This window comes from Bactrocera tryoni, chromosome 5, assembly GCF_016617805.1.
Source record: "Bactrocera tryoni isolate S06 chromosome 5, CSIRO_BtryS06_freeze2, whole genome shotgun sequence".
In the NCBI taxonomy this organism is placed as follows: domain Eukaryota; kingdom Metazoa; phylum Arthropoda; class Insecta; order Diptera; family Tephritidae; genus Bactrocera; species Bactrocera tryoni.
In genome coordinates this window covers 81,762,741-81,784,117 of record NC_052503.1, presented here as the reverse complement: position 1 = coordinate 81,784,117, position 21,377 = coordinate 81,762,741, and the positions used below count along the sequence as shown (strand labels likewise).

The 21,377-nt window shown below is 30.6% G+C and overlaps 1 protein-coding gene across 6 annotated transcripts in view; it reads left to right on the top strand.

The window, feature by feature from the left end:
• The window catches only part of LOC120778193 (ecdysone-induced protein 75B, isoforms C/D), a 44,189-nt gene extending 26,253 nt beyond the window's left edge, over window positions 1–17,936 (top strand). For 3 of the 6 annotated variants that reach the window (XM_040109931.1, XM_040109935.1, XM_040109934.1), the window contains 3 exons: window positions 4,398–4,542; window positions 12,547–12,785; window positions 15,046–17,936. In XM_040109931.1, the coding sequence (XP_039965865.1) occupies window positions 4,398–4,542; window positions 12,547–12,785; window positions 15,046–17,598 (2,937 nt within the window). In that variant the 3' untranslated portion in view covers window positions 17,599–17,936. Of the gene's footprint in view, window positions 1–2,409; window positions 4,286–4,397; window positions 4,543–11,007; window positions 11,117–11,859; window positions 11,885–12,546; window positions 12,786–15,045 lie in introns of those variants that run through there. The other 3 variants (XM_040109932.1, XM_040109936.1, XM_040109937.1) reach the window with 3 other exon arrangements.
• The last annotated feature ends 3,441 nt before the right edge of the window (window positions 17,937–21,377 follow it).

The following is a 21,377-nucleotide window of genomic DNA, read 5'->3' as shown; positions in this document are numbered from 1 at the left end:
TCTTGTCAGTATGTATGTAAGTATGTTGAATAAAGTTTATATTAATTTTTATGACTACATTCTTATGTGGAATAAATCCTCTTACTTTCCTCGAAAACTTGTTTGTAGTTTAAATGCACAATTATACAACCATATGTACATACATATGTATATAATAGTCTTTCTCATTGAAGTTTGCGTATCTACATACATATGTACATATATGTACGTATAGTCTTTTATTAAAGAAAAATGGTTTAAAAAGGCGAAGTATGCGGAATTTTGGTAAAAAAGCACATGTTTGCATATATTTTCATTGAATATCTAATTAACAAAGTTAGATTTGTTCCTTTCTTTCTTTTCGATAATTAAGTATTTTTTCTCATTCGCTTTGCCCTTTTCATGACATTGTAAAATTAATGCTTTTATGTTGGTATTTATAATTTTACTTTATTCCCCCGATACTCACATAAAACATTATATTTGATACTCAGTTATACAAAATGTTTCATAAATTCATTACTCCTAACAATCTAATATGCATTTTTTAAAAACAGTTTTTTATTATCTTGCTTATTTTATCAGGGTATGGCGATACCATTTCTTGTGTACTATTCGGACGTTAACACTACAATAGCCTAGCAACTTACAACAAACTAGACCCGTAGACATTAGAACGTGTTGTTAGTTTAGACTTGGGCTGTTGGCTGAAAATTACCGTTAATGGCAAGCGCTTTGCTATGCAAAGCAGTAAACATTCTTCTATAAAAGACTGTAAGATACGAATATACTCAAGGAACTACATATGTCGTAGAGAATCAATCAATGTAATATTCTATATTTTGAAGCTTGAAAAAGCATTCAAAATGAAAAGGGATAACAATAATAATTGCGTTAAATCATAACCTACGTATGTTATTCCTTTCAAGTATATTGAAAAATCCTTTATTATACATACATACATATGTATGTATATGCAATTAAATATTTTTTTTCATAATTGCATTGTTGTTCATAACTGCTAAAAAATTCTAGTTTTTTCTGTTATCTTTATAAATATTCATACCACGAGATTGTGCAGTGTGCACTTTACTATTCGTTTCTATGTCATTGACCGTTCGGTAGCTAAAGTGAACCCTGGTTGCATATTTGCTCTCTTCAGATATCTCTAACAATTACATTTTTTCTTCGCGCTCTCCCTTCAGTGCATACTGGTAGGCTCTCACTTGATTATTTTTCGCGTAAACTCTAGAACATTGTTCTTCTGCATACGTACATACATGCACATGTATTTGTTTGAATGCATACATGGATTATTACATTCTTTGCTCAAGCTGGTTCAGACAAGAGTTTTATATATGTATGTATGTCAGTGCACCAGCAAAAAGTGTGTTGCAATAATTGCAATGATATTGTAGGTGTGAGTAATTAAACTCATACTATGAGAATGAAAATGTTTCTCATTTAATACACTGGGAGCCAGAATATTATGGACGTCAATGTAGTTGTTCGGAGCAAAGCAAATACGACGAATATGCAAAGCTAACTGCTCGTTCATATTCGTAAACATACACGAATACACGCAAGTATATTATTATGTAGACTAGTAAATGAGCTAAATTGAATGGGTATAGGCACTGAGCGAACGAACGAGCTCCATATTTCGAGGTTGCTGACCGAGAATTAGGTCACGACAATGATGGAGTTCGTTGAACTAATATAAGCAACAATGACAACGCCGTCATCACACTCTTGATTTGCTGGTCGCATTGCATCCCCATGAATTTCATACTAGGTGTGTACATTATCATGAACAATATTTTTTTTAAATCATAATTTTAACAAAGTAAATCACTTGTAGGACAATTGTATTTTTAACTAGTTAGAATATTAACTTATTTATCCCGTCTAATGTATCAATGAACATTGATAATTAAAACTGGAAAATAATATTAATAAATATTTTAATTAATAATATTTACAGACACATACATACATATTTATGGATATATACATAACTATGTATGTATGTATATACATATACACATATGAACATATTAAATAAGGTGTTCTTAATAAAATCGCTATTTACGTTCCCTCTAAAATAACATTTTGCAATCATCAAATGCCCGATACTTGAATGCTTGATATTGGTTATTACGTCAAAGAAACAAACTCAATATATTCAACTCAATTTAAAAAAGCACTCAACATTAGATAGTTGATTTGAGTTTTTTGAGTTCATTTGGGGGTCATTGCTCGCAGCTAGCTAGCGTGGAACGAAGACGCTAACAATAGCAAGAGCAACTACAACAGTGATTCGTGTTGTTCAGAGCACGACAACGAATAAACAATTCGAGGTTGAGTTGAGCAAATCATTCGCAATTCGTCTGTCAAACGTTACGGTTCAGTATATGTGCGAATATTTTGAAACATTTTCAGTTAAGAGAGATTTTAGTGAATATTTGTAAAAAACAAAAAAAAAAAACAACTTCCAATAAAGTTTTGTTGACAACCAATTTGCTACAATGCGCTCCAAACATATTCAGTGATTGAAATTGCAACCCAACGCGTAATGCCCATCGTACAAAAATAGAATAATTAGGAAGGCAATATTTAAAAACTGAAATGTCTTTATAAAATTAAAGCCGTTAATAACTTATAAAAAAGCGGGTTAAGTTCTCAAAGCCGTGTTCAAGTGAAACGTGAAAACCAACGATAAACTTATCGCTAATTTGTACTTGGCGGGAAATTTCCTTTAACAAACCAACAAGACTCTAAATAAAAGTTATACTTAATCAGAAATATGTTCCTTATAATAATATTTTTCTTATAAAATCAAGTTTGGATTAAATATATAAATTGTGTCGATATGGTTTGCGCTACACAAGAAGTAAATGGCAATGAACGCCAGCAGCAACATCAGCGGCAAGCTATTCAACTACAACAAATACCAGAAACATCACAGCCTCGGCAATTAAAATCACTTGCAATACAACCTACCGAGACCCAATTCCCGAAAATAGTATTGCTGTCAACATCTGCAACAAATATAAATCAAAACAACGTTACGCAAACCACAAGTAGTAGGCAGTTAAAGCAACAGCATTCTGCTTTGGTAAAACTTTTAGAGTCGGAGCCCATAACAAAAAAAATAATAACCAAAAACACAGATACAAATATTGGTAGTGCTGATCTTCTGATCAAGCATGAACTAAATGTAAAACAAAATGACCAAGAATTTTTAAATCTTAAAAAGAAAAATGAACAGAAGCAACAACAATTTATTCACAACGCTTCCGCAACTCAATGTAAAAGACTGAAATCAAATGGGATTAATCATCCTTTACTAGTCGAACATACAACTACAAAAAATCACAATGTAAAAACAGGAACTACATGTAGTTTTACTATAAATGCCATTTATGAAACAAAAACACAAGATTGCGTGGATGATAACGAGAATAATTGTGTGAATAAATTAAAATGTAGAGATTTAGCGGATGATGACCACGATAACAAATTTAAGGAAAGAATAGCAAATACGCCCCTCCACAGCAAATTATCGATACCACAAACCGATGTGGCGACTTTTAACTCAAGTAATGATTTCTTTGAGCAGTGTCAGTGTCCTTGGAAAAAAATACGATTTGCTAGAGAATGGAAGCAACGTGAACAACTACAAAAAAGAAAGCAACCAGAGTTACCGTCTGTTGAAGGCTCGAAACAAATTTTGACGGACGAAAAATTAGAAACTAATGATGGAAATAAAGAAGGCGATAATACTATTTTAAATTCAAAAGGCATAGTGGCAACACCTGAATTTGTCTTGTCCAAACAAACAGAAATTGAAATAACTACACTTTTGAAACAGCAACAGCAATTTCGACGTGATAGTTCTGATAGCAATTCTTCCTTACTAAGCAATTCCAGTACTCAATCTACTACAAGTGTTAACTTTTGTACATGCACGCCACGGCAACTAAAGTACCAAAAAGATAGTGTTATTGGAAACGATACAAGCTCTTCATTTTGTCAATTTAGTGATAATGATAATACCGAAATTGGGTGTGATGATGAACTTTGTATGGTTCATAATACATCACACCAGCAATCACAACTTGAACAATCGGCAATGAACGATCTTTGTCAACAGTTTGATGATAATTTAGAAACATTTACTAATTTTACACCTGAAGTAGATTCCAAAAGTGTACTAAATAACGATTTACTGACTTCAGGTGTAAAAAACATTTCACATAATCCCAGTTCTTATAAGATTGATGCAGAAACAGGAGTACCTGATGTACGTTATATTTAATTATTTTATACGTATATGTATATTGTTAGAAAATTTATTTGTAAAACGCAAACTGCTTATGAACTGCATACTAAATATGATTTTTTTACAATTCCAGGGATTTTTTCGGCGCTCTATTCAGCAAAAAATTCAGTACCGTCCGTGTACTAAAAACCAACAATGTAGCATTTTACGAATTAACCGTAATCGCTGCCAATATTGTCGGTTAAAAAAATGCATTGCAGTAGGAATGAGTCGTGATGGTAAGTAATATTTAGATGTAAATTAATTTACAAAATTTTGATAAAATAATACACAATATATAATAATGGTACGGTACATACATATACATATGTATATATGGAAGTAAGCAAAGAAATGTAATTACATATATACATATGTATATAGGTATATTACTACACGATTGCACATACTATATCTGGTTTAATACAAACGATTGCAATACAAATAAGAGATTGACTCTCACTTTAAGTCAATTGGTATGCTTTACAATACTTTGTAAGTCGTTCATTCCCTATAAACACGAACGAAATGTATGCATACACTCGTACGACATACCGAAAGAGAGCATGAACTATACTACAACTAATACTATTTCTCCTATCATATATCTCTCATTCACTCTTCGCAGACTTTAGTGCGAGGAATACTGAAATACTGATTTTATAAACTGGTCATGTGTACATACGAATACATATGAGTATGCGATCGTACGTAATCACGAGCCTTAGCTACATGTGTATGCACCGGCCATGAGTTCGTTGACCAACCATGAACGAATTTTTTAAAGCAATGACAATAAAAGCAAAATCATTACGAATTACAATAAGCACACACATACGTGTACATACATACATATATAGCCGTAATGGTAGTGGGTTTGCTATTTGTATGTACATATCTCAATAACGTAAGAGGGGAATAATCATGTGCTTGCGTAGATATTATATATGTATGTATATGGATTTGTAGAAATTCCCAGACAAAGCCTATATTAAAAGAAGTTATTTATCGTATAATAGATCATATATCAGATAGGTAGATACATACGTATGTACATCAGATAGGTAGATACATACGTATGTACATCAGATAGGTAGATACATACGTATGTACATATGTATGTATGTTGTAGTAAAATTTTGAGGTATGTATACATATGTATGTATGATTATATATTTTAAATGAAATTTAATTGCATTCTTTATAAATAGTCTCAGTTCAATATTGATATTTTACAGCTTATTTTCTATGATTTTTATCCATTATATATCCGGCCATAAATCTTTCACAAAGTTGTGAGAAATTAGGTAATTTTACTTTACTTTTTAAAACTGCGAGTACAAGTATTATATAAGAATATATCTTGAACTTATCCCTGTAACTTATATCCTATAACCTTTTTTAGCAGTTAATCGATTACGCACCTTAATATCATTTGTTTTTAATGTATAGGTACATATGTACATATGTATGTACATAGATATACAAAAATGTGGTTATATGAATTTTAATTGCATGATATGTATTGACGACATATGTATACTCATATGTAACTATATATAATAAATAAATGGCCAAGGTTCATGAGATATATGAAATACTTAGCATTTTGCCAACACAGAGCACAAAACACTTTCACTTTTCCCGTTTGCTTTTGAAATAAAAATATTGATATGTATTGTATGATGTGTACGTATTCATGCATGTTAGTACATACATACATATATGTATGCGGATGGTCAGCACTCATGTGTCGGGTGTAAACGAACAAAAGAAAGCGTACGGAACATTTCATAATTTCTAAATTAAACAATAATTTTAAATAACAAATATGCTAGATTATGTGGTATCCCTGATACAAATAATAATCGACAATTGTATCATTTATACTTAGAATTATTATAAAGATAAACAACCAACGTTAGAAAATATGAATCATATAATTGTACATGCTTTTGTATTCAAATTTGTCCTATCGTAAAATATTTAGAGTTAACCTTTTATAAAGAATCCAAATTTGTTTGCTACTAAGATGCCATTTTTTCTAATGACTATTGTTTATCGCATACCCGAAATGAAATCGAAATTTTTACTCACACACTAATACACCTTCATTATTATAAAAATGAAATGAGTGGTAGTAGCGAAAGTTTTAATGATTTTTAACATCATATAAAAGACCTGGTTGAACGGTTGTTAGACTTTCGACACTTATTATACAATTCAAATCGTTGTTAGAGCAATTTAAATCTTACACAGTTTAGCTCGAGCAACTCGCCTACACAACAATATTATTCAATTTCACTCCACCTCTCTCTTTTACTTTTTTGAATTTGAGTGATTGTTGTGTTGTACGATAGGTCGACGTCATTGCTTGCACGAGTTCATTGTCCGCATCCAATGTTCGTAACTCTAAAACTAGGTCAGCCATTTTTGTTTGCCATCGCAATACATACGGTAACTTGGTCTTCGTTTACAATTATTGGTTGAATTATAACCATACAATTGCAGGAGACATTGTAAAGTATACATATGTACTCGTAAATGTAATTATGTACATACATATGTATATGGATACATTCATATTTAAATATCAATGCATATGCAAATATGTGTTTATACATGTATGTACATATAGTATATACATATGTATGTATGTACATACAGTATCTGCTTACTCAATAATCAATTACGATTGAGTTAAGCTCGAGGTTAAGTTCAGAACTAGCACAGCTATTCAATCTCCATTTTTATTACTAGAGTATATGAATAGTTATTATTTCAAACAAAACTTTATAAAATTTAAATTTCCTGCAAATTATAAAACTTTTAGAAGATACGTATAAAAGTTAGATGTACATATGTACATACATATGTATGTACATGTATCTTCATACATACATATGTACATTGTTACCCACACATGTTGAGACAATAAACTTGTTACAGGTAATCGGTATATTTTACTTACATCCATATTTATGCACATAAAAAATACGTATGGACATGCATAAGCAGTTTTATTCCCGCGCGTTTTCTCTTTGCCCTAGCATTCGTAATATGACTTGGGTTTCAGATTCGATGTACAAACAAATGTAACGTATGTGTTTGTACGTAAATATGTATGGTTGTGTATAAAATAGGTCGAACCTTCAAAAAGTTCATTTACCTCAGATACGCAACTTTATCAAATGAAACATGGTACAACCTAAATGAACAACCTCAAGTCGCAAAACGAGAGAACTGCTATACGAATGAGAGAAGGCCAACCGAATGAACGACCGAACGAATGGCTGACGAGTTTTGAGTGATTTTTAAGCTAACCGCAAATACTCCAAAACAATTTGACTCAAATTATACTTTCGATTTTCTTGGTGAATCGAAAAAAAAAAACAAATGTGAATTGTGCTAACTTCTCACTTCTAAAAGTATCTCAATTCTAAAAGAATCTAAGAAACCTGTTCGGTATCAGTATGTCCAGATTATTATATGTGTACAGATACTATATGATTGAACATATGGACATTTGGATACTGTTGAAGTGGATTGTGTTGGGAAGAAACTATAATATCGCTAATTTTAATGAAGTTGTTATATGTATGCATTTATTTATTCTGTTACTCATGATTTCAGAAGTTCTCTATAATATTTTATATACCATATACAAATCCCACTGTGCCAATAAAATTTATTTTATAGAAAATATAGAATAATATATTTAAACATGGACTTCGAGATTAAAAAACGTATACTGTTATGTACATACAAAAATATATTTTTTGAAATCTTACAGTAAATTTGTGCTGATGTCATTGATTATGCATTTGAGCTAAACGCCGTTCAATGCTCCCAACGCAAAGTTGCAGCAGTTACATACATGTATGTGTAGGTGCAGGCATAACTCAAGCCTACGTTGATTCTGATGTATAGAACCAAAATAACCTCTCTTTTTCATATGTTGAGCGGTTGAGTACGGCTGTACGCATATTCGTATATATGTACATATGTATGTACATATGTATGCAGATAAAATTTTGAATAGTTCATGTAATTTTTTTTTATTTTTAAGTGTTTTGAACACGTACATACATTTTTGTCAAATGTATTTATATATACATATGTAGATATACATATACAAATTTGTAGATATGTACGTATTACCGTGTATTCGCGACAAAAATACATACATGTGCTTATATATGTATGTATACTAACAGCTATATTTAAATGCCTTCTCAACTGTTTGCGTCGCCTTCAATAGCCATTGCTTTGTCTTGGGAGTGCAGCGACATTTATCTGGGTCATGTACGGTCATTCACTTTTGTTGATTGCAATCAAACGTGCAGTCAGGCATACTTAGTCACTTATCTCGAAGAGTGTTCTACATTTATGTGACAGTGAGCGTAATATATGTATGTATGTATGTATGTGATTTGGTCAATACAATATGTATGTATGTATATGCACTGCATATATCTAGGTTTAGTAAATGTTTGATCCAGCAAAATATTTTATTTGATAGATTCTCCTATAATTAGGAATTTTAATGTTTTTAGGAAGAAAATAATAATTAGTAAATGCACTAAAAATATACAAAATATAATGATAAATTGAATGACTTAAGAGCATTATTAATTTACCTAAAATTAAAATAAACTTAATAATAATAAACTTACTTTAAGTATGCATTAAAATACTTTATCCAAATTGCTATGTGATGTATAATATACATACATATGTACATATGTCTATGTAAATATGCATTATATAAACAAGAGTGTTTATTTATGAGAGCAATTGAAACAACTTTTGCATTATTCTCTTCTTTTAAATAATTTATTGTATTTGCTACGTATTACATATAAATACATATGTACATATGTATGTATGTATATAGACCTAGTGACAAGAAATACATATATATTTTCAATAGTTTATTAACTTCGAAAATAAACTTTCCAATAAACAACTACAGCTGGGTAAAAATACATGTATGTATGTATGTACATTTATTTGCTAAATGCTTTGTAAACAGCGAACAGACACCGTAAAATTTACTACTTTCACTTTTACTTTCTTTCTTTAAATTTAAAGAGTGAAGTACTAAAAAGCTCGTCTAGAGATAGCAACGGAGAGTTCAAAAACCTAATATTCGATTAATTTAATTCGTAAAGATACATTTACAAACATACAAATGTATGTACATAAAAAACTTAGTAATAATATCATAATATACATATGTATATGTAACAATTACACTTGAAAAGGTATTATATTTAGCAAGAGAGTATATAAATATGTATTAAAAATAATACTTTCGAGGTACACAAAACATTTAGCACCTCGTGAAGCACATATGTACATACATATGTTAAACTATGAAAATTAGTTATTTGTTGAAATGGTTGAAGTGTTAAGCATGCATTAATAGTATACTATAAAAAACTGATTCAAAAAATTACATTAATATTTTAATTGATTTTACTACTGCTACCACTGGTGGTAAGATACCATGGTGAGAAGCTTTTTAATGATATGCAAAGCTTTAGTTTTCTTTTCTCACAATTTCAAAAGTCTACAGAAAACTCTTAATCGTGGTGGAATATATACTTTATGGTTAGGTATTTAATGAAAATTATAGTTACTTTAACTTTATTTAATAAAAAAACTGAATATGTTTAGATTAGTTTATTGCAATATCACATACAAATTTTTTGTTGACCACAAATTGCGATATATTTTATACAGATGTCGAGAAAATTGTTTATACTCTCTTCATACATGAAATAAGAGTACTTATAAAAGAAGAGAGATTCGAAAGAGAATAAAATTATTGTTCTCTTATTTGAATGCCACCAATCTTATCGGTCAGTTGTTTTGTTTATATACATACATAAGCGGCATTATAAGCTTTTAAAGTTCAGTTACCACGTTTTTAAGTGATTTAATTTTGTGTGGTAAAGTGAGGAGATGAATTCTCCTCTTTTGGGGTCTTTATACATATTTTTACTACATAAGAGTACTATGAGAAAAGTTGCTTTGAGTGCTGCCCTTGCTTCTGCATCAGCTTTAATGTATTATGTATCTCATATTTTGTTTTCGTCCATACTGTCTTATGGGTATATTCATAACATGTTTCTGATTTTTACAGTTAGTCGCGTTCGAAACCTTGTCGAGTTTTGTCACGTTCTAATTCAGTGGTTGCTCGCAAACCAATAAAATTTAAAGCACAAACCAAAAGAAAAAACGAAGAATTAATCGTTTAACGCTAACATACAAAAAATTATTGTGCCGTATATGTATTAATTTTTTTAAGAATAAATACAGTGTATATATATGTAATAATCATATGTGAAATAAACAAACGTCAATATTGTGTATAGTTCTCATTCACAAATAATGTTATGAATATACTTACATACAACAGTGCTCATTAAGTGCTCATGAACAAAATCAAATTCAAAAACATGACAAAATCTAAAATTTAAAATTTAAAACCCCAATTACCTTGTTTTATTTAATATGTGTTTAAATAATTACTTGTGTTTCTAAAAAGTTGCAAAGAAAAAGTGTACCTGAATTAAATACCAAAAGTGTACGTATTCAAAAGTCAGAGACGTAGTTTTAAATATCCCTAACCATACATACATATGTACATACATATTAGAAAACTAAATTAATTTATAAAAAATATATACATATATATTCATGGAAAAATCATTTTTCCAAAGTTAATAAAAACCAGAAAAATGACCGAAGAACTACCAATTCTCAAAAGCATACTTAAAGGCAATTTTAAATATCATAATGCACGTAAGTTTCAACTTTTTAATACTAAACAGACACCTACCTATTTGAATACGTCTATTTACTTTTAAATAAAAGTTTAAATATAGTTGAATTGGCCCACTTTCATAAAGAGAGAATTTCTATTAATCTACTTGCATTGTGAGTGATTTCAATGCACTTCGATCAATCTTATTATTGGCTCTTTAAACCATACGTTAAATTGTTTGTGTTCTCATTTTTACTTTCTTTTTTCACTTCACCAATATTTACAACTATACTTTGCATTCAAGTTTTTTTATTACAAATTTTTTCTCTTCTCTGAAAAATATGTTCATCGGAGAAAAGTTTTCATTTTCGTTTTCATTTGACCCCAATTTCGCCGGCCTGCATAAATATATGCCAGTGAGATTTCTTCATTACTATAATCGTTGTTATTGTGCGCTTCGTTTTTTATCTGGGGCGTGCAACGACAAAAGCGCAGACGCAAAATGGTTAACTTGTTGACTTCTTCGTAACTATTTACCTCTCACTTTATTTTGTGCTGCCATGAAAACGGGTGTATGTATGTACATAAAACACTATAAACTATTTCTACCTGTTTAAATTTCGTTACCGATTTCGTTCGCTAGTTTATTTACTGTGTTGTCCACACAATGTAGTTAAGCGACCGCGAAAGCAAAGAGAGAACTTTTTGTGCTTGGTCTTTAAATTTCGAAATTTAATTTCTTTGATATAAACAATTTTAGTACGGTGTTGGTACTCAATAAATACAAATACGTATGCATATAAAAGGTCAGTAAATTATTTGTATTTAGTGGTGCAATCTTATACATTCGCATATTATAATGAAGATCAAATCTGCTATTATAAATTTCATCTTATTACACCTTCTCACTTTTAATTTCTATTTTGTTCGCTTTTATTAAATACTTTCGTTACTTTCTGTCAGGGAAATGAAAGTGTGATTGGTAAAAGTTTCCAAATCAGCGGATGAGAAATCGGTATTTTGACCAAGTTTGAGGACAACACAGTTGCTGTTTTACAGTGGTTAATTAAATTCGTTTCAATTAAAATATTATTGTAATAAACAAGAATAAAACATTAGTAAAATGCAGAACAATAAATGGAGGATTTTAAAAGAGGAGTCCATGGAGAATAGATTAATATGATTTTATATTTATAGTTATTATGTCCTTATATTAATCGAGTAAAAAATTAGAATTGACTTGCTGGGTAATATGAAACCACGATTAATAAAATCCATTTCTCTTAGGAAAGTGATTTATACCTGAAGAAAAATACTATCAGTCACATTAGACGATTAGCTAAACTTATTCCGATATTAATTAGCGGAAGGAAATGCCTATTTATTTTATAATTATTAAATATTATTTCCAAACTACATAATAGATATGTATTTTAATTGATTTCATTTCGTTTTGTCTTATTTGCAGCGGTTCGTTTTGGCCGAGTCCCAAAACGTGAGAAAGCGAGAATATTAGCTGCTATGCAGCAAAGTACACAAAATCGTGGTCAACAACGTGCGCTGGCAGGAGAACTAGATGATCAACCAAGACTTATAGCTGCTGTACTTCGAGCTCATTTAGAAACTTGTGAGTTTACAAAGGAAAAAGTTTCTGCAATGCGTCAAAGAGCAAGAGACTGCCCGTCATATTCGATGCCAACTCTATTGGTAAGTAAATATAATATATTATATTATATAAATAAATAAATTGTTATTTATTAAAGTATATGCATAATATTATAATCTATCTCTTTACTTATTACTGCTGTATTTAAGTGAAAATTTCTTAACTATAAAATAAAATAACTTATGTATATATTATTTTTTTGTGTTTTTTACGCTAAGCTTGTTAATATTTCATTATTCAAATTTATGCAAAGTCTAACAGCAACGTCAGCAAGAATACTGCAAATAACACACCAAATCGTAACAAAGCCAAAGCAGAATATTATACTATACTTGTCTACAACAAATAAGAGCACAATATTAACCTTGTGCCGAAGTTTTTTAACCTTGAATTTGACTCTCGTTGATAATAAAATAACGAAGAGATAAAAAAAAAACATGCCAAATTGTTCCAAAATAATTTTTTTTAATCGTACGAACCAAAATTAAGTTTTGCTCTCCCAACGCATACACACTGGAAGGCAAAATTAGAGTTTTTGCTCCTCTGGAAAAAAATTATTAGGTATGTGTGTCCCTTTTTACGCCTATTAGCAATTTCTGATACATTCTCTTTTCACTGGAAGTTTTTCTTGTGGAATTTGAGAAGCATAAATGGGCTGTCATTTAAAATGAATTGTTACTAATAATGACTATTAAATTTCGGTCTTTACTGTATCAACGGTGCATTAATTCTACACAGACACATGCGCACTTGCCCCAGCCAACGGACGTCACAGCCACATCAACACAAACAAATAAATAGCAATGTAGGTATGAACATTCAGAACAACAACTTAAACATACATACATATGTATAAGCACACGCGCTCAAATACTCAAATATATAGCCGTATAAAAAATCTAAATAGAATACAAGCATGGTACACATGACCTTGTAAAATACGAGGAAATTATTTCGCAGCTCCGTATGCTTGCAATTCTCATCACCCCCCTTTGCCTTGGCCATTGCTTTCTTATTTTGGTTCGTCTATCGTTCAAGTTTTTTTTGCTTGGCTACTCGTATAATACTAATGTGATATACGAGTACACACGTAAGTTTAACAATATTTATAATAACAAATACATGTAAACCTTTGCATAAATGTATCTACATATATGTATGCATGTGCATATAAATATTCATATTTTTCGATTCTTTTTGATTTGCAAAATTTAACAAAATTAATATAATGAAGAATGAACGTGTATTTCGTTGTTGTTTTTAAATTTAATAATGTTTTCGGCATTTTTATCTATTGATAAGTATTATTTTAACTTTTAGCCTTGTCTATTACGTTTATTTCATTTGAGCTTAAAGTATATTTAAATTGAAATTAAACAAAAAAGCTTTAGTTAACGCCCTTGGAAAAAGTCTTGACAACACAGCAAAAGTTCAAGTTTAAAGTTCAACTCATCATATCTGAATCACGATGCGCCAATTTTGGAATGTCTTTTAAAACACTATTTACTGTTTTAAGTATCCTCAAAACAGCAATAAATGAAAAGCTTTCTAACTTTCGTATGGTATGGGTAGAAATACTACTCTTGGTAGACGTATGTATGTACATACATATGTATTTAAACAGCCGTGCTGTATGAAGATGAAACCTTGAACTATAGTTCGTCGACCTTGAATAGAATATCAAAACGAATCGTAACGCATATACAAAACTTAATTTATGCACACATTCAAGAACCGAGCTTTTTTCTTTCCATTCTGAAATGTAAGAAGAATAATAAGTTCACTCTACACTCTTTACCTTAAAATAGTGCTTCAGAGAATGATTTAATTTTGAAGAATTTTTCTACACATTTGAGCTTTTGCCAATATAATTTCTCTTTCTAAGTGCTTTTTACAAGAAGTAAATGCTCTTACTCTGAATTATACTCACATTGGAATACAAGTCACAAAGTACTTACTACATACATAACCGGCGCATGTGCTGAAAAAAGCAATGTTATATGCATAGATATCGATTTAAATGTTTTGTGGAAAATGTGACCTTCACTGAGACCTTAACATTGCAGTCAAAGTATATACATAGGTATATTTATATATAAATATGTGTAGGAAAATCGCTCTTAGGCCATTATGCATTTCAGAAATGCACAAAAATTAACCAGTAAATTAGAAGCGGTTTCTATTATAACAACGAAATATGCACTAAAAATAGGCATTTTTATTATATTACATATGTTATTTTTCTTTAAATTTCAATAGCACAACTTACTTATTACAATAAATTATATTTTATATTTTTAGGCATGTCCTCTGAATCCTGCTCCTGAGTTACAATCAGAGCAAGAGTTTTCCCAACGATTTGCCCATGTCATACGTGGCGTTATTGACTTTGCGGGTATGATACCTGGTTTTCAACTGCTTACACAAGACGACAAATTTACTTTGCTAAAGGCAGGCCTTTTCGATGCGCTGTTCGTACGTTTGATTTGCATGTTTGATTCCTCTATCAATAGTATTATATGTTTAAATGGACAAGTTATGCGCCGCGATGCAATACAGAATGGAGCAAACGCACGTTTTTTAGTGGATTCCACATTTAATTTTGCTGAGCGAATGAATTCCATGAATTTATCAGATGCAGAAATTGGACTATTTTGTGCAATCGTTCTTATCACACCAGATAGACCGGGCTTACGAAACATCGAATTAATCGAAAAGATGTACAGTCGATTAAAAGGTTGTTTGCAAAAAGTTATAAGTCAGAACCGTGCTGATCAACCGGATTTCATGTCTAAATTGTTGGACACAATGCCCGATTTGCGAACACTTAGCACACTGCATACAGAGAAATTGGTAGTTTTTCGTACGGAACACAAAGAGCTTTTACGCCAGCAAATGTGGACAATGGACGATGAGCAATCAACGAATATTAAGAGTCCTGTTATCAATTGGGATGATGCTCGTATGGACGTTGAAGCCAAAAGCCCTCTTGGTTCAGTATCAAGTACTGAATCAGTAGATTTGGAATACAGCACCTCCTCTACCACATCAGCGCCACACCATCGCGTTAATAATCTAGAACAGCAACCGTCAGCATTAGCTTCGTCAACTCCTTTGTTAGCGGCAACATTATCTGGTCCATGTCCTCTACGTAACAGAGCCAACTCTGGCTCATCCGGCGATTCTACCACTGAAATGGACATTATGGGCTCCCATGCACACCTTACCCAGAATGGGTTAACAATCACTCCAATTGTTCGATCGCATTCCCACCAACAATTGCATCATCATTTGACTACTGGCGCGCCAAACAGATATCGCAAACTAGACTCACCAACTGATTCAGGCATCGAATCCGGTAATGAAAAGAATGATTGTGTTATCAAAGCTGTAAGCTCTGGAGGCAGTTCTTCTTGCTCTAGCCCACGTTCTAGTGTAGATGATGCATTAGATTGCACAGATACACCTACAGCAAGCACCAGTCAAGCTAAATTATCTGTTTCTCCTGTTCGTTCACCTAAACCCATCGCTCCAACATCCACCTCATCTTTAACTGGAATAGTTAGTACGCCAAATTCCCTCAAACGTCAAATAGTCGAAGATATGCCAGTATTGAAGCGAGTATTAGAAGCGCCGCCACTTTACGATACCAATTCATTAATGGATGAAGCTTACAAGCCACATAAAAAATTTCGAGCATTACGACATCGTGAAATCGAAATTGCAGAGGCAGATCCAAGTTCCACATCTAATAATTCTTTAAATACAGAGAAAATAACCACACCAAAAGCAGATGCAAATAACACGGTACAAAGTTCGCAAGTGGCTACAGCAGCAAGTAGTCCACCGCCGTTTATTCAATCAACGAGTACAGCTTCTACTCCATTTGTTACTTCTCATTGTACAGTAACAACAGCGTCGTCTCCACATTCCCACGCTATAACAGGAAGTTCTTTAAACAGTCATCAGCAGAGTCAGCTGCATATGCATTTGACACGTCAAACGAGTTCGAATCATAATACTAGTAGCAATGGTAACCATACTAGTAATGTACCGCCACAACAGCAATCTTCTTTATCTAGTACACATTCAGTGCTCGCTAAATCCCTGATGGCTGAACCACGTATGACGCCTGAACAAATAAAAAGATCTGATATCATCCAAAACTACATTATGCGCGATCAAGCATCATGTTCTTCAGGTTCATTGATTCCTGGCACTCCAACCCATACCAGAACACGAAGCCCAGCACCAGTGCAGCATCTATCCCCAATGAATCAGACTTCCCACCATTATACATCTATTGCTTCCCCATCTTCAAGTAATTCTCCAACTTGTTCAAGTACAGTATGCAGTTCATCTTCGACTACAACAATAACTTTAACTTCACCACCAAACTCTATTAACCCAACTGTTACACGATGGCACGGTCATTCGGTTATAACGACAACAAACATCAACCAGCGCCAGCAATCTGTTTCGCCAAGTAGTAATGGGTCATCTTCATCATCATCTTCATTAAATGGCTGTCAATATTTTCAATCTCCACACTCCACATCAGCTGCAGTATCTCCCCCTCGCCCTTCGCCATCAGCTATTCATTCACCCCCACGCTTATTGGAATTGCAAGTGGACATTTCCGATTCACAACAACCGTTGAATTTGTCAAAAAAGTCACCAACACCACCTCCAAATAAGTTGCAGGCATTGGTAGCGGCAGCAACTGCGGTACAAAAATATCCTACCGTTTCTGCCGATGTAACTGTTACACCGGCTAAAACTGAAAGTTCGCAAACTGTAACCACTGTGCCGGCAAATAGTACGCAGCAACTACAGGTCATGCTGGAAGCGTAAGCTTAATACACATATGAGTTAGTGAATAATTTCGCTATATAATTTTATGTAAAGAATGCACCAGTATAAAAGATATTTTGAGATTATTCGAAAGAAAATATAAAATGTGCATGGTATGATATTAAGAGGAAAATTTGGATTTGTACCAAAACCTAAAAGTTAATAAGATTAGGTAACAAAAAAGAGAGAGACTGAATATTCATGTATGTATATATAAAAAATATGAAATATTTTAAAGTATTGATGCAAGATGGATATGCTACTTGACGTGAATGAATTAATACGTTTTTGGGACGATCTTTAATTAACAAAAAAAAAAAAATAAATAAACACAGAAATATACGTACATTTGTGTAAATGCATAAAGAGACATCCATATATCTTTTCCTTAAAACTTTTGAAGTTGATAGTAGTGAAAACTGATAAATAATTATAAACTATAACTTATGTATTAAATATAAAGAAGAACTGTACATGAATCGAGCATGGATGTATTTTAGAAGATGGGGTAAAAATTGTGACAAAGAGTTATAAATGAAAGTATAGGGGGAGTTGCCATTTGCATTCAGTTTTTCAATTCATAAAAAAATTTAAGATTTTTATTGTATATTTTCCATTTTGTTATTATGATTTCCTGGAAAATTTAAACAAAAACTAAACTTTTTTTGCTATGTATGCATACTAATTATTTTTAATCAAAATTATTATAATTTTTTGTCAACCAAATATGTACTGTATTACATTAAACGATTGGTGTTTATAAAAATTTTTATGGCAAATCCTTAAAACCTAACGACTGTATCTTCGAAGCACACAAAATAAACTGTACAAAATGCATGCAATATAGATTTAAAATACCATAACACCGTGACAAAAATAATTAATTATGCTACACTTCCTTTTAAATCTAATACGTATATGTATTTGCAGTGAAGAGAATAATTTTAATTGTAAGGCAATGAAATGTTTTTTAGATACATGGCACAACGATATGATATTATATATGTATATGTTAACTTATATATGCCGTATTACATTAAAATTGAGTATATATAGATACATATGTGTATTTTATTGAATTATCTATAAATTAAATTCCGGCGCATAGGTATTCCCATAAAAAGCTCAAACGCCGTTATCGAATCCATTTTTTGCTCGGAAAATTTCGAGATCAATGTATAATCAAAAGAAACAGATATTTGAAGTCTAGATTTGCATAATTTAGCAAATTGAAGAAAAATGTCTACTGAATTAATTTAAGTTATTTATAATTTCTGGAAAGAAATGTTGTTCCAGTGGTCCAATATGATTTAATATTGAAAACTCTACGAGTTTTTCAATAAGCAAAAAAGTTGATTAATGTTTAATTCTTCCTACTATATACATATGTATAGTAAAATTTTGCTTTCATAAGCAGTTTTACTTTAGAGATCTTATTTTATAATAAAATTGTTTTATTGTTCGTTGGTTTGTTTTATCTTTATTATTAAAATCTTCTATTTATCTGTTGGAGTGATAAATTTTTAACGTGTTACTTTTCTAAAAATAATTAATATTATTGTTTTCTAAATTTATAATATGTATAAAGTTCTAAATAATTTTAAAATGTATATATATTGTATATAATTTTTCTTATTTAATAAGCACATTAAGATAAAAAATATTCCCTAAGTTAATTTTTGTGTGCATATAGTATGTGTTTCCAATTATTGAATGTATTGGCCGTTGATGTATTGTTTAATTTAAAACATGTTCTTAAACTTTCATTTATTCTCATGTTAATATGATAAGAGAAAGTGAATTTATTCTTATTAGTAGTATAGTGGTAGTATGCTATATTTGTAGTAGGTACAAAAAATAAAATTTTTTCAAATACACACACATATTTAAAATAAATTAAAATATTTGCGTTTAATTTTTATGAGTTGAAATTTGAAATATTTTTTTATTATTAACTGCACTGATATCTTAATACATACTTAAAGGCTTTTTTCTCCAACAATATTCTTTTAATTGACAACTTTTTACACTAAATTTGAACAAGTGTATTTATATATTTGTGCATATATGTAAATAATTTAGCTGGTTAGCTATTTCCTTAATACATATTTAATATCTTATATGTATTTTGTATGTACGTATACATATATACATATCAACTTATAAAAACGTATAAGTTGTTAAATCAAGAGTCTAACACAAATGGGATTATATTAGAATATCAAGAAACGCTGATGAAAAACTGTATGGATAGGTGAGCGGAATAAAATATTTTGGAATGGTTAGTATTTATAATATGTAATTACATATTCATATATAAATATTCTATACATATTTCTTTATTAACTTTGATAATTATGGTTCTTATTTTAAAGCTGTCTATTTGTCTGGCTTTATTGGGAAATTTGTTGTTGTTGCTTAGCTGCTTCAAAGCTCTCTTCTAAAGTTGATAGCAATAATTTGCGAGATCAGTGAACTATTTTACTCACAAAGTAAAGTTTTGTTTGATTTTTTTAAACATTGACGCTGTTGGGTAAACTTAAAAGCTAATGTTAGACAATGTCACATTAGTACTGAGAAACAACGCAATGAACCCTATAGAGCCTTAAAAAATACCAATATAAATTAAAATTGGTTTCATTCCCTTTTGGCGACTTTTTACTGTAATAGATATAAAAAACTTTTTTTTTATAATTATAAATTCAAAACTATTTTGACTATAGATGTAAATACATATAATTTATTTGCCTTGCGCAAAGAAAATACAGAAATATATACCGAATTACATTATAATGAAAATAACTGAAGCTATGATTAAAATATTTTCAAAATTAATATTTTTATGGATTAGTCTTTATTTGTAAATAATTGAAAAAAATATTGTGGAGTATCTTTCAAAATATTATTAAAGCTTATCTTATAATCACAATGTTAATAAATCTAATTAAATACATATTATTGAAAAGATTTCTACAATCACCGTCGTCATAAACTTGTATACAAAAGGGATGGGTCTAGTTGTGGTTATACAGAATATCAAATATAGATCTGATTGTGTGGTCAATATCCCTCCTGACACAATTTTGAAATCAAATACTCAATTGTAAAATCTTTTTACATTAAGAATATGCGATTTTAAAGAATTAATAACAAAAAAGTTTATAAAATACAAATAAGAATAAAGCAAAGTTAGAACACACTGTACATATTTTTAAATGATAAAATAGTCACATTAAGCAATGCACGTTACTATAAATCAATGAATGTATATTAACATACTGCATACATAACGAATACGTATAAAACGAATATATCAATCATAACAAAAATATTCGTATATGTAGGTTTAATGAATGGCCTGCCAAAATTGAAATTAGAAGGGAGGGGGTATAAAAAAACTTTACTCGTTGATTTGATACATTAAATATTCAAATTATGAATGTAATGCCATTTTAAAAACATCATGTTCATATATTTTCATAACTATGGATTGGAATCGAAGTATTTAAAAAACACATTGATTGAAATTTATAAGATAATTAATCATATATAATGGTTGAAACACCAGAACTTTTACAAGAGCCTGTCCACGACTTGCATATATGGTATGTATGTATGTTTATAATACTTTCAGGCATATGTTTGAAATTTGCATATATATGGAAGGATTTTGGTGTCAATCTGTGGGCACTGGAGCAATCTTATTTCTTAACAGGATATTTTTTGTGAACATTATTTAAAAATTGTGAACTCTAGGATAAGGACAACATTTTTGTTGT